Source organism: Rattus rattus, chromosome 8, assembly GCF_011064425.1.
Source record: "Rattus rattus isolate New Zealand chromosome 8, Rrattus_CSIRO_v1, whole genome shotgun sequence".
Lineage (NCBI taxonomy): Eukaryota > Metazoa > Chordata > Mammalia > Rodentia > Muridae > Rattus > Rattus rattus.
The window spans coordinates 4487699-4506484 of NC_046161.1; the positions used below are offsets into that span (position 1 = coordinate 4487699).

Here is an 18786-nt window from a genome sequence, read left to right on the forward strand (position 1 = left end):
CTCTTGGGAGGGAAGAGGGAGCCAAAGTTTAGAACAGAGGCAGAAGGAACACCCATTTAGAGCCTGCCCCACATGTGGCCCATACATATACAGCCACCAAACTAGATAAGATGGATGAAGCAATGAAGTGCAGGCTGACAGGAACTGGATGTAGATCTCTCCTGAGAGACACAGCCGGAATACAGAAAATACAGAGGCGAATGCCATCATCAAACCACTGAATTGAGAACCGGACTCCCGTTGAAGGAATCTTAGAAAGGACTGAAAGAGCTTAAAGGGGCTTGAGACCCCATATGAACAACAATGCCAACCAACCAGACCTTTCAGGGAGTAAGCCACTACCCAAAGACTATACAGGGACTGACCCTGGCCTCCAACCTCATAGTTAGCAATGAATAGCCTAGTAAGAGCACCAGTGGAAGGGGAAGCCCTTGGTCCTGCCAGGACTGAACTCCCAGTGAATGTGATTGCTAGGGGGAGGAGGGGTAATGGGAGAAGGGAAACACCCATAGAGTAGGGGAGGGGGAGGGGCTATAGGGATGTTGGCCCAGAAACCAGGAAAAGGAATGACCATCAAAATGTAAATAAGAAATATCCAAGTTAATAAAGATGAGAAAAAAACAAGGTTGGGGATTTAGCTCAGTGGTAGAGTGCTTGCCTAGCAAGTGCAAGGCCCTGGGTTCAGTCCCCAGGTTCAAAAAAAAAAAAAGAAAGACATAAAGAACTACCTTAAAGAAATGCAGGAAAACACAAGTAAACAAGTAGAAGCCCTTAGAGAGGAAATACAAAAGTCCCTAAAAGGATTACAGGAAAACACAACCAAATAGGTGAGCAAATTGAAAATGGAAATAGAAACAATAAAGAAAGCACAAAGGGAGACAACCCTGGATATAGAAAACCTAAGGAAGCAAAAAGGAGTTGAAGATACAAGCATCACTAACAGAATACAAGAAATAGAAGAGAGAACCTCAGGGGCAGAAGATACCATAGAAAACATTGATACAACTGTCAAAGATAATGTAAAATGCAAAAAACTCCTAGCCCAAAACATACCGGAAATCCAGGACACAATGAGAAGATCAAACCTAAGGATAATAGGTATAGAAGAAAGTGAAGACTCCCACCTTAAAGGGCCAGTAAATATATTCAACAAAATTATAGAAGAAAACTTCCCGAACCTAAAGAAAGAGATGCCCATGAATATACAAAGAGCATACAAAATTCCAAATATATTGGACCAGAAGAGAAATTCCTCCCATCATATAATAGTTAAAACAACAAATATAGAACAAAAAGAAATAATATTAAAAGGAAAACAGGTCAAGTGACATATAAAGGGAGACCTATAAGCATTACACCAGACTTCTCACCAGAGACTATGAAAGCCAGAAGATCCTGAACAGATGTCATACAGACCCTAAGAGAACACAAATGCCAGTCCAGGTTACTGTATCCAGCAAAACTCTCAATTAACATAGATGGAGAAACCAAGATATTCCATGAAAAAACCAAATTTACACAATATCTTTCTACAAATCCAGCCCTACAAAGGATAGTAGATGGAAAACTCCAATACAAGAAGAAAAACTACACCGTACAGTAAGCAAGAATATAATTTCCTTGCAATAAAACCAAAAGAGAGACAAACAAACATAATTCCACCTCTAACAACGAAAATAATGGGAAGGGACAATCACTATTACTTAATATCTCTCAACATCAGTGGACTCAATTCCCTAATAAAAAGACATAGACTAACAGAATAAATATGTAAAGAGGACCCAGCATTTTGCTGCATGCAGGAAACATACCTCAGAGACAAAGACAGATACTACCTCAGAATAAATGGCTGGAAAACAACTTTCCAAGCAAATAGCCCAAAGAAACAAGCTGGATTTGCCATTCTAATATCAAATAAAATTGCCTTTCAACCAAAAGTCACTAAAAAAGATAAGGAAAGACACTTCATATTAATCAAAGGAAAAATTCACAAAGATGAACTCTCAATCCTAAATATCTATGCTCCAAATGCAAGGGCATCTACATTCATACAAGAAACCTTACTAAAGCTCAAAGAATACATTGCACCTCACACAATAATGGTAGGAGATTTTAACACCCCACTCTCATCAATGGACAGATCATGGAAACAGAAATTAAACTAACAGAAGCTATGAACCAAATGGATTTAACAGATATTTATAGAACATTCCATCTAAATCAAAAGGATATACTTTTTTCTCAGCACCTCATGGAATCTTCTCTAAAACTGAACATATAATCAGTCACAAAACAAGCCTCAAGAGATACAGGAAGATATAAATAATCCCTTGCATTCTATCAGATCACCACGCACTAAGACTGGTCTTCAATAACAACAATAATGTCAGAAAGCCCACATATTCATGGAAGTTGAACAATGCTCTACTCAATGACAACTTGGTCAAGGAAAAAATAAAGAAAGAAATTAAAGACTTCTTACAATTTAATGAAAATGAAGATACAACATTCCCAAATTTATGGGACACAATGAAAGTGGTACTAAGAGGAAAACTCATAGCTTTGAGGGCCTGCAAAAAGAAACAGGAGAGAGCATATGTCACCAGCTTGACAGGACACCTAAAAGCTCTACAACAGAAAGAAATAAATAAACCCAAGAGGAATAGAAGGCAGGAAATAATCAAACTCAGGGCTGAAATCAACCAAGTAGAAACAAAAAGGACTATACAAAGAATCAACAAAACCAGGAGCTGCTTCTTTGAGGAAATCAACAAGATAGATCAACCCTTAGCCAGAGTAACCAGAGGTCACAGAGAGTGTATCCAAATTAACAAAATCATAAATGAAAAGGGAGACATAACAACAGAATCTGAAGAAATTAAAAAAATCATCAGATCCTACCTCAAAAGCCTATATTCAACACAACTTGAAAACCTGGAGGAAATGGACAATTTCCTAGACAGATACCAGGTTCCAAAGGTAAATCAGGAACAAATAAACCATCTAAACAACCCCATAACTCTTAAAAAATAGAAGCAGTCATTAAAGGTCTCTCAACCAAAAAGGGCCCAGGTCCAGATGGGTTCAGTGCAGAATTCTATCAGACCTTCATAGACCTCATACCAATACTATCCAAACTATTCCACAAAATAAAAACAGACGGAGAGCTATGAAATTCCTTCTATGAAGCCACAATTACTCTTATACTGAAGTCACACAAAGACCCAACAAAGAAAGAGAACATCCGACCAATTTCCCTTATGAATATTGCCGCAAAAATACTCAATAAAATTCTTGCAAACTGAATCCAAGAACACATCAAAATGATCATTCGTCATGATCAAGTAGGCTTCATCCCAGGGATGCAGGGATGGTTTAATATACGAAAATCCATCAATGTAATCCACCATATAAACAAACTCAAAGAACCACATGATCATTTCATTAGATGCTGAGAAACCATTTGACAAAATTCAACACCTCTTCATGATAAGAGTCCTGAAAAGATCAGGAATTCATGGCCCATATCTAAACATAGTAAAAGCAATATACAGCAAACCAGTAACTAACATCTAACTAAATGGAGAGAAAGTTGAAGCAATCCTACTAAAATCAGGGACTAGACAAGGCTGCCCACTCTCTCCCTACTTATTCATTATAGTTCTTGAAGTTCTAGCCAGAGCAATCAGACAGCAAAAGGAGGTCAAAGGGATACAAACTGGAAGGGCTATTTGCAGATGATATAGTGTACTTAAGTGACCCCAAAAGTTCCACCAGAGAACTACTTAACCTGATAAAAAACTTCAGCAAGGTGTTGGGGTATAAAATGAACTCAAACAAATCAGTAGCCTTCTTCTACTTAAAGGACAAGAAGGCTGAGAAAGAAACAAAGGAAATGACACCCTTCACAATAGTCCCAAATAATATAAAATATCTTGGTGTGACTTTAACCAAGCAAGTGGAAGATCTGTATGAAAAGAACTTCAAATCTCTGAAGAAAGAAATTGAGGAAGATCTCAGAAGATGGAAAGATTTTCCATGCTCATGGATTGGCAGGACAGCCATTTTGCCAAAAGCAATCTACAGATTCGATGCAATCCCCATCAAAATTCCTACTCAATTCTTTATAGAGATAGAAAGAGCCATTCGCGGATTCATTTGCAGTAACAAAAACCCAGGATTATGAAAACTATACTCAACAATAAAAGAACTTCTGGGGTAACCACCATCCCTGACCTCAAGCAGTATTACAGAGTAACAGTCATAAAAACTGTATGGTATTGGTACAGCAACAGGCAGATAGATCAGTGGAACATAATTGAAGATCCAGAAATGAACCCACACATCTATAGTCACTTGATCTTTGACAAAGGAGCTAAAACCATCCAATGGAAGAAAGATAGCATTTTCAACAAATGGTGCTAGTTCAACTAGAGATCAGCATGTAGAAGAATCACCCTGTACAAAGTGTAGGTCCAAGTGGATCAAAGACCTCCACATCAAACCAGATACACTCAAACTGATACAAGAAAAAGTGGGGAAGAGTCTCGAACACATGGGCACTGGGGAAAATTTCCTGAACAAAACATCAATGGCTCATGCTCTAAGATCAAGAATCGACAAATGGGATCTCATAAAACTATAAAGCTTCTGTAAGGCAAAAGACACTGTCATTAGGACAAAACAGTAACCAACAGATTGGGAAAGGATCTTTTCCAATCCTATATCTAATATCTAAAATATACAAAGAACTCAAGAAGTTAGACTCCAGAGAGTCAAATAACCCTATTAAAAAATAGGGTACAGAGCTAAACAAAACATTCCCAGCTGAGGATTATCGAATGGCCAAAAAGCAACTAAAGAAATGTTCAACATACTTAGTCATAAGGGAAATGCAAATCAAAACAACACTGAGACTCCACTTCACACCAGTGAGAATGGCTAAGATAAAAAAAACTCAGGTGACAGCAAATGCTGGAGAGGATGTGGAGAAAGAGGAACACTCCTCCATTGTTGGTGGGATTGCAAACTGGTACAACCACTCTGGAAATCAGTCTGGAGGTTCCTCAGAAAATTGGACATTGAACTACCTGAGGACCCAGCTATACCTCTCTTGGGCATATACCCAAAACATGCTCCAACATACAACAAAGACACATGCTCCACTATGTTCATAGCAGCCTTAGTTATAATAGCCAGAAGCTGGAAAGAATCCAGATACCCTTCAACAGAGGAATGGACATAGAAAATGTGGTACATCTACACAATGGAGTACTACTCAGCTATCAAAAACAATGACTTCATGAAATTCATAGGCAAATGGAATGAACTAGAAAATATCATCGTGAGTGAGGTAACTCAACCACAAAAAAAAACACACTTGGTATGCACTCATTGATACGTGGATATTAGCCAAAAAGCTCGAATTACCCAAGATGCAATCTACAGACCACAGGAAGCTCAAGAAAGAGGATGACCAAAATGTGGATGCTCCCACTCCCTCTTAAAAGGGGGAAAATATCCATAGGAGGGGATATGGAAGCAACGTTTAGAGCAGTGATTCAAGGAATGGCCATTCAGAGCCTGCCCCACATGTGGCCCATATATATTCGGCCACCAAAACTAGGTAAGATTGATGAAGCTAAAAAATGCATGCTGAAAGGGACCGGATATAGATCTCTCCTGAGAGTCACATCTAGAGCACGTCCAATACAGAGGTCAATGCTAGCAAGCAAACCAATGAACTGAGAACAGGACTCCCTTGTGGGGAATTAGAGGAAGGATTGAAAGAGTTGAAGGAGCTTGCAACCCCATAAAAACAACAATGACAACCAACCAGAGCTTCCAGGGACTAAACCACTACCAAAAGACTATACATGGACTGACCCAGGGCTCCAACTGCATATGTAGCAGAGAACAGCCTTGTTGGGGCACCAGTGGAAGGGGAAGCCCATGGTCCTGCCAAGGCTGGAACCCCCAGTGCAGGGGAATATGGGGGGGGGCGGGTAGTAAGGGGTATGTAACTCTCCATAAGGGCTCAAAGAACCCTTTGGAAAGGAAGCCAAAAAAGGGTAAGAGGCAGAGGGGATGGAGAACACCAAGAAAAAAGGCCCCCTAAATCAACATGATCCAAGCATAAATGAATCATTGAGACTGAGGCAGCATGAACAAGACCTGCACAGGTCTGCAGCAGGTCCTTTGTATAAATGTTATGGCTTCCAGTTTAATATTTTTATCGACTGCTTGAGTGTGCCAAAGAGTAGGTCTCTGTTTCATGTGCCTTCTGTTTGTTTGTTTTGTCTTATTCCAATATGTTAGTTTTTGCTTTATCATATTATATTGCATCATACCATATATCATGTAATACATTATATCGCTATCCCTTAGAGGCTAGTTTGTTTTCTAATGAGACAGAAATGGAGTGGATTTGGATTGGAGGAGAGGTGGGAAGGGAAACTGAAATCAGGATATATTATATGAGAAAAAAATCTATCTTTAATAAAAATATAGTTTTTTTTAAATGGCTGTTATAACCTAAAGGATTGACACATGCAAAAGGAAATTAGCAGCAAGTCAGATGGTGCTTGTACAAAGGACAACCAGAATGTTTAGGCAGGAGAGGCTGCTCCCTCTCAGCCAGACACCACCTGTTCATTGCCTTTCAATGACTAAGATTTCATAGCACAGAGGAAACATTAAGAGACCCACATGCGGTTCATTTCTGCATTATAGTAATGCCCAGGTTTTATTGATTTGGCTTTTATTTCTGAGCTTAAAACCTTCATACATGAACCCACAGCCAGACAACACTGCAGCACGGGGTGTGGGATGCACCGCATTTCTGCCCTAGCTCAGGAGCTATTGTTAGCTAAGGGTCACTGAGAGGCAGATTTCTGTGGAGTGCAGTCTTGGGTAGGTAAAACCACTTTCCAGTAGATGGTCCACATGGTTAAAAAAAGAAGACACAAAGCTGGGTGGGCATAGAAGAGAATGGTGAAGAGAAAAATGGGGTGGTCAATATGCTCAAAATATCAAGCTCTCAACAAATGAATAAGCATCTTCTCAAATGTTAATCTGATGTGGCTAAGCAGTCCTAGCCATGGTAGGGGCCTAAGCATCTATTAACTCTGCTACACTCATCTCTGAGTGTACCTGAACTTTCCTATTAGCCATTCATTGAAACTTATGGTCATCCCAGAAGAGCTCTGCTGAACTAATTTGGTTCCTATGGACTGAAAGCTCAATGTGCAGCATAGCTGGCATTAGCGATGACTGAGCCTGCTAATCTGGATGCATTCTCTCTAGACTTATCTTCTTTCCTCTTTTTTTTTTTTTTGTTTGTTTGTTTGGTTTTTTTTTTGTTCTTTTTTTCAGAGCTGGGGACCGAACCCAGGGCCTTGCACTTCCTAGGCAAGCGCTCTACCACTGAGCTAAATCCCCAACCCCTTCTTTCCTCTTTTTAGGATAAGCTCCTTTGTTAATTACATCTTTAAAATCAACACTAAAAAATGCTACTTTTCTACATTTTCCACTTATCAAGGAATGACCAATGGGTCCAGAGCCATGAATAATGTCATCCTAATGTTTTTAAGATCTGTACTAGAAATAGCCAGTATTTGTCAAGTACTTAGTGTGGAGTAAGCTTCACAAGAGTTAACTAGTCTAGCTTTTATTGCAGTTTATGATTCCCTCTATCTCCCCAAACAGAAAACAGGCGAAAGGAGATGAATTAAGGTGGGCAGAACCAATGTAGAAGTATAGACGGATTTAAAGTCAATGGTGTACTTCCATGCTGCACAAACATGGAAAATCAGTGAAAGAATGCCTGCCTTCTGTCCTCTGAGCAATATCTTGTGTTACATGGCTAGTATGGCTTTGTTATATGCACAATGATAATCTACGTTGAGTTAAAAATACACGGAAAATTGTTATAGCAGAGAAGGAGGGACAGCTTCAAGGTTGGGAGTGTGAGGCAGTGCAGTCCACCTGATGCAGGTGGACTCCCAGTGCATGTAAAAGCTGGGCTGGCATGGCAGCCTAGGAATGATCCCAGCACAAGAGAAGCAGGCAAGGAGCTGCAGGTACAGAGCTACCTGGACTAACCAAAGAGAACACTTTCAAATTCCATGAGAGACTCTGCCTCAAGGTGGAGAAAAATGGAAGACACCACCAAAAGTCAATGTCAGGCTTTCACATGCACTTAGAATGTCAACACATATGTCACCAGGTAGACACATGCATACATACCACAAGTACACAGCCTATGCAAAAGATATTCAAATGAAAGTGTTTTACTCACTGTTTCCTACCTCGATTATTTTGGTACTAGAATCTTTTTGCTTTCACTTAGTCCACTTGCTCAAAATTTATTAAGACTTAAAATCTAGTGAATTTTGATTTGAAAAGTAAATGTAATGAGGTAAGATATTTACACATGTGGTTAATACCATATACTTTATAAAAAAGACAAAATGATTTGCTAAAGACTTTAATTGAAAATTTGGTTAAATTTGTGTAAATTGGTTACAACAAAGAATAAAGAAGACTAAGCCCAGAGCAAACTGACAGGAAGCAGGGAGAGCAAACACTGTGACTGACCGTGGGACTCAGGAATAATGTTTGCTGTGACTGTCTTTCTGCTCAGAACAAGCAGGCCATGCATATTTTTGTCACTCAGGCAGAACAGCACAACCCTTGGGGCCTGGAGACAGCAGCACAAGGAAAAGGTTGTAAATGTTTCAATCCTCCTGTGACTAACCTGATTCAGCTTCTTCCAAAGATTGAGAACGGGGGAAAGTTCATTTGACCAGATTTCTCTGTCAAATTTGCAACCGGCTGTGACAGATCTTCCCAAGATCCTGAGCTGGGAGATAACCTGAGTGAAGAGAGCAGGTCACAGTGAGTCATGTACAGCAACTAAATCCCAGCACGGACATGGCACAGTGCAGACCTACACAGTCTGTAACAGGCGGAGAGTGTATAAATGGGTGTAATCCTTGTGTCTCTAACAGTTTTTTTTTTTTTTTAAACAACTGGACTCACTCAGATAGTTAAAAAAACTAAAATCTGAAAAGTTCTAAAATTAAATACTGTGATGGTTGTTAGAAAAGCTGTTTCTTCATGCAGAAAGTGTACACTGTGACATTATTTATATCTTCCTGGTTGCCCTTCTTGTTCATTTCAAAATCCACAATGCTTTCCAGTTCAACTGATTTAAATCTTATCATTTCAAAATGCTGGCAGTGTATTTAAAAACACAGCACAGAATAAATGCAAATCCAGTGGCCCTTAGCTGGTGAAGGAGTTTACATAGATTTTTAATGCCTAATTTTCAGTTTTCATTTTAATATTCCATCTACACACAAAGAGCCAAAGAAATACGACCAGACAATTAATAAAGCGAAGCAGGGTAAACATCCCCCCTGCTGGGGCCTGTGGGGCGCGGCTTCAGGATTATTAGCTTCTTTGCTGTGCTCCTCAAAATCAATCACTTGCATCTTCTTTCCTAAATGAAATCACGTCTACTGGGTCCTGTTGTAGAAACATTCGTCTCCTTAATATTTGCCAAAGATGGCCCAGAACATGACCAATACTGTACCATGGACACGGTGGTGACTGTAAAATGACTGGGCTAGTCAGCAATTTTGCTTGTAATATTCCAGCCAACCAGTAAAACTCCGTTATCATACAGCTTATCTAATGGAAACAAACTGAGTCCCAGAAACCCAGGGACGTGTTTCACAGGGCAGCATCTGAAAACTTCAACACCTGCAGCCTGCTCACTACCTTCATGTTTCTACGAGACAGAAGCTGCCTTTCTCTCTCTCTCTCTCTCTCTCTCTCTCTCTCTCTCTCTCTCTCTCTCTCTCTGTAGCCTATTTACTAATTTCCACTCTTACTTTAGTAAACCTGTAATAAAATTAGGACTATAAATCTTTCTGAACAAAAGTACAACTTAATTGCTACACATCCATGATCACACTGTCGGATTCGGCTCCTAGAGCTTTTGATTGATTGATTTCCTAGTAGGAAAGCACTGTGGAGAGTCAGCGCTCAGCTGCCTTTGTTTCTCTGATGAGCCATTTCCCTTGGAGCTGAACTCAACACAGCACTTAATTTATCAGCATCACTTCACTACAAAATGTCCCTAACTGGTAGTGAGGAGATGCGATATTCTAATTCTGGTAACACTTGCCATCACTTACTTGTGTTTTAAATTTATTAAAGACAACAGAAAACAAGAATGTAAAGAGAAAAAAGGAAAAAAAGTATAAATATATATTTTAAACTATTTCAAAGAAATGTTGGCTAGCATTCCCCACCCCCACCACATGGTCATGTTTTCTGTCCCAGAAAGATGCCGTGACACACACATATAAAAATGCTGTGGCGATTCTCTTATAAGTAGAGAACAATAAACAAGGATGTTCAAACACACAAAGACATTTCTATGAAAGGGAACAGGGCTGTCTGTAATAGTAGCCCATCTATTAGCTTTACAAATCTAATATACATGCTTTTTCTTTATAAAGTTCAGATAAGATATTTAGGAAACATGTTTCAATCCAGTTAGTCTTTTTTTCAACAGTTTCCTCAAGGTAATGTTACAGCACATAAGTCTTCCTATATATGCAAAAGTTAAAGGATACTCATAAAAATATCTAAAGATTTGTTGTTCGAATGTTAGAATATACAAAATGAAGGCAGTACATTTTTATTATGTCCACGTCTCTTCAAACGCGAGCCACATGCAAGGCACATTAAATACTGGTTACTTTGGAGATATTTCATCTAAGACCCAGAGAAACAAACTGCATGCTAAGGACTTGTAGGGTCATTTTTCAAGTCAATGTGGTATTAAATGCCAGAAAATAAGTCAAAAGATGTACAGCTTTTATGATTTTAAAATAAACATATATTAAAAACTAAATCTCTCCTCAAAAAGTCCATACTAAGGCTAGTGAATAAGCCAGTCTCTAAGCCTTGAAATAAATTCATTACCTAAATACCAAGTTGAGTACTCGAACATCTGGGCTTCCTTCTGGTTAGTGCTAAGGAATTAGGACCTGATGTTACTCACTTAACGACACAAAACGCTTCCTGTGCCATGCAAAGGTCATTATGCTGCTCTGCTTCACTGTGGAGGACTGGTGGGCCTCCAAGGCATCCTGCTCAAGAGACCACACCTTCTTACTTAATAAATGTACTAATCAGACAGGCTCCACACTTTTACTATCGTGGATGTATATCTCCTGTGATGGTTAATCTTGTTGTCAACTTGACTATACTTAGACTCAGCTAGGACCTCGGCAAATAGGCACACTTGGAGAGATATTCTTGACTGGATCATTTGAGACAGGAAGACCCACCTCAATCTGGGCCACACTTGCTTCTTGAAGCCTATGTAGGGACATGGGACAATGAAACTCTCCTTGGCCTGCTTGCTTTCTTTGAGCTCTTGCTGGCAAGTTCATCTGTCCTGTTGCTGAGGCAAACCTTGGCTGATGTTAGAACCTACTTATTCAGGACTCCAGTGTAGACTGAAGGCCAACTGAAGCAGCCAGTCTCATAGACTGAACAACTACCAGATGTTCTCTTGCCTTTCTGTCAGGAGACAGCCATTGTTGGAGCTACATGACTACAGTCTATAAGCCACTCTAATAATCTCTCTTTACATATCTCTGTATTCGTCCTATCAATTCTGTTTCTTTATGGAATCCTGACCAATACACTACTAGGTAGTTACACATAATACCTCATCTAACCTAATACTCTGCCTTTTTCTTTTTTTTTAAAAGAATCATATTTGATGGGATCTCATAAAGTTACAAAGCTTCTGTAAGGAAAAGGACATTGTTGTTAGGACAAAACGGCAGCCGACACATTGGGAAAAGATCTTTACCAATCCTACAACTGATAGAGGGCTTATATCCAAAATATACAAAGAACTCATGAAGTTAGACTGCAGGGACACAAATAACCCTATTAAAAAATGGGGTTCAGAGCTAAACAAAGAATTCACAGCTGAGGAATGCCGAATGGATGAGAAACACCTAAAGAAATGTTCGACATTTTTAGTCATAAGGGAAATGCAAATCAAACCAACCCTGAGATTCCACCTCACACCAGTGAGAATGGCTAAGATCAAAAACTCCGGCGAAAGCAAATGCTGGTGAGGATGTGAAGAAAGAGGAACACTCCGCCATTGTTGGTGGGATTGCAGACTTACGGTACAACCATTCTGGAAATCAGTCTGGAGGTTCTTCAGAAAATTGGACATTGAACTACCTGAGGATCCAGCTAGACCTCTCTTGGGCATATACCCAAAAGATGCTCCAACATACAACAAAGACACATGCTCCACTATGTTCATAGCAGCCTTATTTATAATAGCCAGAAGCTGGAAAGAACCCAGATATCTTTCAACAGAGGAATGGATACAGAAAATGTGGTCCATTTACACAATAGAGTACTATTCAGTTATCAAAAATAATGACAACATGAAATTCATAGACAAATGGATGGAAGTAGAAAATATCATCATAAGTGAGGTAACCCAACTGTGAGGAGCTGTCCGAGGAGCTGTCCTCACAGATGTGAGGAGCTGTCCGAGGAGCTGTCCTCACATATGTGAGGAGCTGTCCTCACATACTCCATTACAAGATGGCACCAGCATCCGGCAGAACGCACCTAGTAAAAAGGGCAATACGCAGGCACCTGGTAACTTCCCTACTCAAAGGGACACGTACGCTTTGGTACGTCATCTGGCATAATTGGCAGCGACCAGTCAGAGAGTGACACGTCCTAGGCGAGGATAGTTTCCTATATAAGGGACGGTTATTCCTCACTCGGCGTCTCCGAATTGTAAGCTTATGCTCTCCCTCTCAAGATGCATTAAAGCTTTTCTGCAGTAGGATTCTGTGTGTGCCGCGTCGTTCCTGCTGGTGAGACGTAGCGCGGGACACCCAACCATAAAAGAACACACATGGTATGAACTGATACCTGGATATTAGCCTAAAAGCTCAGAATACCCAAGATACAATTCACAGACCACATGAAGCTCAAGAAGACCACCAAACTGTGGATGCTTCAGTCCTTCTTACAAGGGTGAACAAAATACTCACAGGAGAAAATACAGGGACAAATTGTGGAGCAGAGACTGCCCCATCTATGGATCCATCCTATATGTAGCCACCAATCCCAGCCACTATTGCTGATGCCCAGAAGTGCTTGCTGACAGGAGTCTGATAAGGATGTCTCCTGACAGGCTCTGCCACACCGTTACTGATACAAATGACCATGCTTACAGCTAACCATCAGACTGAACATGGGGACCCCAATCGAGAATTTGGAGAAAGGACTGAGGGAGCTGAAGGGGTTTGCGACCCCATAGGAAGAACAACACCAACCAGACCCCCTAGAGCTCCCAGGGACTAAACCAATAACCAAAGAGTACACATGGAGGTCCCCCCAAGGCTGGACCCCCCCAGTGTAGGGAAATATCAGGGCAGGGAGGCAAAAGGGGTAGGTGGACGGGGAGGAGGGATGGAATAGTGGGTTTATGAAGGGAAACCAGGAAAGGGGATAACATTTGAAATGCAAATAAAAATATCCAGTAAAAAAAAGGATACACATGGAGTGACCCATGGCTCCAGCCATGTATGTAGCAGAGGATGTCGTGTGGCATCAAGAGGAGAGAGGCCCTTGGTCCTGTGAGGGTTTGATGTCCCAGTGTAGGGGAATGCCAGGGTGTTGAGGTGGGAGTGGGAGGGTGGGAGGGGGAGCATCTTCATAGAAGCAGGGGGAGGAGGGATGGGAGGGAGGGAACCAGGAAAGGGAGTAACTTCTGAAATGTAAATACATAAAGTATACAATAAAAAGGAAAACAAAAAGGAAGTGTGACTTCTCTTCACCAGCAGAGATGAAGAACTTACTTGTGAGGAACAACTCACTTGTGAAGAATGCTATTTTTATAACCATGCTCCCACCACTTCCTAATGATGGGAGAATGAAGACTGAGACTGCCAAACAGACAGCCCAGAAAGACAAAGCAGACAGCACACGGAAAGACAAAATAGACAGCACACGGAAAGGCAAAGCAGACAGCACACGGAAAGACAAAGCAGACAGCACACGGAAAGGCAAAATAGACAGCACACGGAAAGACAAAGCAGACAGCACACGGAAAGGCAAAGCAGACAGCACACGGAAAGACAAAATAGACAGCACATGAAAAGGCAAAACTAGAGGAAAGAACAACTCAAGAAATGTTGGATATCCAACATTATAAGCATGTAGACTTAAATAATAAAATACTTCGTAATTAGATTGCTTATAAATAATGGATGTAAATAGCTACGTTGGAGCCTTCTGTGTACACTCTGCAAAGAACCTCTGAAACAGCTTATCACATACCATCTGCACCTGGCATGGTATCCATTACTAAGCAGCACACCCATACCCGAGGGCCAGAAGCCATAGGAAATAACTCAAAATGAACATTTAAAATATGTAAACTACATGGTTGGTGAGATAGCTCAGCAGCCATCAGTGTCCTAGAACCCGAGTTTGGTCCCCAATACTCCTGCAAGAGTTGATTGCATAATCTTAAAAACAAAAACTCTAGAAAAATTTCTGAGGAGGAATGAACCAGAAAGACTGAGTTACAATTCTAGCTCTGCCTCTAAGCTCTTTGATCTTGGACATCTTATAATGAGACACAAGTCTCAGGGTCTGTTTCCTCATGTATTAAAAGGGAAAAGTAAGGGCTCTTATCTGAAAGTCTATAAACAGTAAATATGTTCCTGAATACACAGCACTGAGAACAGCTTCACGCATGGTGAGGTCACTAATCAGGACCTATTCAAATCACCAAGTGGCAACTACACAGAACCTACAGATTTGTTGTTTCTGTGTATTGTGGCTAAGTGTAAGGGCTTAATCTCATAGCTAAGGGCTTATTAAGAGGTCAGTGGACCATGGGGCTTGGCTGCTGTATCAATCATTAGTCCCCAGACAGAATTACAACTGAATAGGAAACACTTGGTGAGGAATACTCAGCAAAGAATCAGAAAAGGAGTATGCTGTTCTAGGGTAAGTTGTGTCACTGCTACTCTCTCTTCCCTCTCCGCCCTGCTTTCTCCTGCTCCCCTGATGTCAGCAGGCTTTTTCCACTACACCCCTCTACCATGCTTCTGTCTTCCAGAGGCCTAAAAGCAATGGCCTGAAACCTGTGGAGATCTTTGTTCTTGCAGTCCTTGGGCATTTTGTCATAGTGATGAAATGCTAACATTTAGTAACACGTTTTTGTCTCCATGATTTAAAAAACTGAAGTTATATAATATCCAATCATAAACTCATATCAAATATTTATCTTTTATAAGATAACACAGAAAGGAAGAATATGTATTTTTTTTTGTTTTTTGTTTTTTTTTTTTGTTTTTTGTTTTTTTTTCAGAGCTGGGGACCAAACCCAGGGCCTTGTGCTTGCTAGGCAAGCGCTCTACCACTGAGCTAAATCCCCAACCCCAAGAATATGTATTTTTATCCTGAGTGTTATAGAATATTAAATTTGGTGTTCACTCATACAAGTTACACTCAGTACAGTCATAATAAAATCCTTCTGAGGAATGAATCAAATATTCTAACGAAATTGATAGTATTCAGTGTTATTTTACTCAGGAAAATACTAAGATAAAACCCATTTGAAACCTTTAAAACAAGGTAAAAATGAAGGGTTTGTATTAAATAAAAGCTGTAAATAAAGTGTGTAGCATTCAGATAGTGAAATTATGCTGTTTCCTCCAGACTAAAGAGCTGCCTGGTGCATCACACCTGGGAACTGGTCATGCGCTGAGAGGAGCGGGCGATGTTGGCGGGCAGACCGAAGAAGCTGGGTTTGTCATCCTCTGGGAGCTTCTCAATGACAGCACGATAGTCCTGCAGGAAAAGAAGAAAGTGCTGTCACCAACAGCAGATCTCCACCCCAGAAATCACCAAGTATGGACAGAATTTACTAGATAGGTATCTACATTTTCTTTCTATCAGTGTTCTCCTGATCATCTATGGAAGTATTGTCACTAATATTCTTTGTGCATTAACTATTTGATATTGTATTTTCTTGTTACAACCCCCTACATACAGAAAAACTTTGAGTGGATTGAATAGAACATACCAGTGGATCTGCCTACTGTGTGTAAGATGCTGTGTAGATATGCTTGGGGAGTCATAATATGTTACAGCACACAAAAGATCCACATGTAGAATTCAGCTCTTACACATCTGAACAATCACTGGTTGTTTTATTTTGAAAAGCAGCCACTTAGAGAAACCCTGTAACCTATAGGCACAATGTAGTATTGTCTACTCGGTGCCTACTCACTCTGAGTAGCTCACCATGCAGTCCGTGCACATGCCTGTCTTCTGCTACAGTGTGTTGACATACATTGATAATCAGGAAGCATTTCCTCCACATCAGCGTAACAGTTACCTACCCCTAGTTTTAGATGAAAAAAAAATCAAGGGCAGATCGGGAAGGAATTTATTTACCTTGGTTCAAAGCTGGGAACCTCTTTCATAGAGGTAAGGTATGTTATTATATGCATGCATACATACATATGCATCCACATAATATCTGTTGATCAGGGGCAGATTTCTTTTCTTTCTGTCTCATCCTTGGCAGCTGCCCCTGAAGTATACCACTGAAGTATAAGAAACCCAGGACTGTGATCTCCTTTGACATTCTCTGTCCTTTAGCTCAGTGACTGCCAATTCCTTTCTAGTGTTAGACACAAGAGTATGTATGTATTTCCTGTCACAATGGCATGTTGTTATCCCTCTGAGAAATGTGTCATCTAATCTAATCAGATAAAAATATAACCAAATACTGTTAGGTGTCTTATTAAATTTAAACTATTACTGTGTGGAAAATTAAACACTTGATTCACTCCAACATATATGTAATCTCTTGTTATCTAGACTGGTTGCAGGCATTTGCCTTCCCAGACTGACTTACTAAGTAGCAAGTAGCAGTTTCATGTCCCAAAAACAGATCCTCACAGAAATACAAAAAGGTCTCTCTTATCATTTACAGACAAAGGTTGGGTTGTTGGAAATGAGTGCAGTCTCTTCTGTGAACCAAGGACTAACTAGGAGACAGAACCAGGGAATCTGGCTGGCTGAGGATGTGCAGTGTTGAGATAATGAATGGCTCATACTCCTGTGTTTAACATACAAAAATCATTGCTGTACACCCATCATGTGCACATTTCTGCATGAATTTTATCATTCAAACATAAGTTTCAACCACATGTACATACAGGAAATGCATGGGAAATCACTCTTTCTACCTACCAAAATGCTGCACGAGTTTGGGAGAGAGATGGAATATGGGAAAATGCTTTTCTTATTCCTTTGGTTTAGTACATCAATTATTGAAGAATTAAAAAACTGCTTCAAGTAGGACTGAAGAACTCTAAGATCAAAATAGTTATCTATACGTCCTCCATAAATAGAATTTTCAAGTAAGCCATGTACAAATTCCCACTGTACATCTTTGGTACCTATGAGTAAAACAGATACTTTATTAATTTTATTTTTAAAAAGATTTTCTTTACTCAGAATTTCATATAGGTATACAATGAAATATGATTTTATCTTTTCCATATATGCATGTCCCCTTCCTAATTTTATGTCTTTTCCCCTTTTGGTAAGCCTCTAAGTGCAGCCAGTGCTACATATATATGCTTGCCTATAGGACCATTCACTGGAGCATAGGAATCCTATAAGTGGCCACATCCTCCAAGAAAGAATGATTGTCCCTTCCCAAGCAACTGCCAATAGCTCCACAATAAGGCATGTGGCCTGTGGATCATGTGGTACTCTGTCCATGCTGAAATTCCTTCTGGCTTCTTGTTATGCAGTAACAAAAGCTGCTGTGGATTCCCAGCCTAGGACACAGCACTGCACAGTCCCTTACATTCACTTTACTGAGGATACAGCAATAGATTCTAATATATTTCAGTGATTTCTGTAAATGATCTCTGTATATTTAGTGAACATTTTATTTCCAATAATTTTATACTTATCAAAACAATCAAGTTATGAATATGACAGTTGAGATCTAGGAGTCTGGGTCACCATAATAAGAAAATCATAGAATCCTACGAATTTGGACTGCAAACAGAGCATTCTGAATACAGGGCCATCCTGCTTTCTAACCATGTAGCAATGACTAATTAATTTGGAACTCTCTGATCCAAATATAACTTTATCCAGAATAGCTATTCAATGTATTCTAATAAACAAAAAGGTAGACACGGAGCGCACTATGACCTGTGCTTGGTGAAACAGGTAGCTCATAAGATAATCTGATTAACTGAGGAGTCTGCAGTAGGACTTCGCCCAGTAGCCTTCTACCTGTTATAGTCTACAGTCAATCATCTGCACTCTAGGAAGAGAACTGGAGCACTGGGGAGGGCTACAGATGACTGGCAGCAAGTCCACTCCTCACAGCACAAAAATAAACATAAGCACATAGCAAGCTCTTTCCTACTGAACAGTGCAGGAGAAACACACTGCAGTTGTGGCAGCAATGACAGACGCCTTGAGGAAGCCTCAGTTCCTCTGTAAACATAATAAACCAACTATATTCAAATAACCAGTTAACTTCATTAGCATCACTGTTTGCTACTACTGTTCATTTAATATACCTGTATTTTTCTACTTTACCTCCATAAAATTCAGAGACAGTTACAGAACTGAAAGCAATGTTACTCTAAATCTTGA

The 18786-nt window shown here is 40.0% G+C and overlaps 1 protein-coding gene across 3 annotated transcripts in view; it reads right to left on the reverse strand.

Moving 5' to 3' along the window:
• Positions 1-18786, reverse strand: part of Dync2h1 (dynein cytoplasmic 2 heavy chain 1) — a 198172-nt gene that overhangs the window by 42633 nt on the left and 136753 nt on the right. For all 3 annotated transcript variants that reach the window (XM_032911134.1, XM_032911135.1, XM_032911133.1), the window contains 3 exons: positions 17353-17561; positions 15835-15939; positions 8759-8875 (listed from right to left, as the gene is read on the reverse strand). In XM_032911134.1, coding sequence (XP_032767025.1) covers positions 8759-8875; positions 15835-15939; positions 17353-17561 — 431 coding nt within the window. The remainder of the gene's footprint in view (positions 1-8758; positions 8876-15834; positions 15940-17352; positions 17562-18786) is intronic.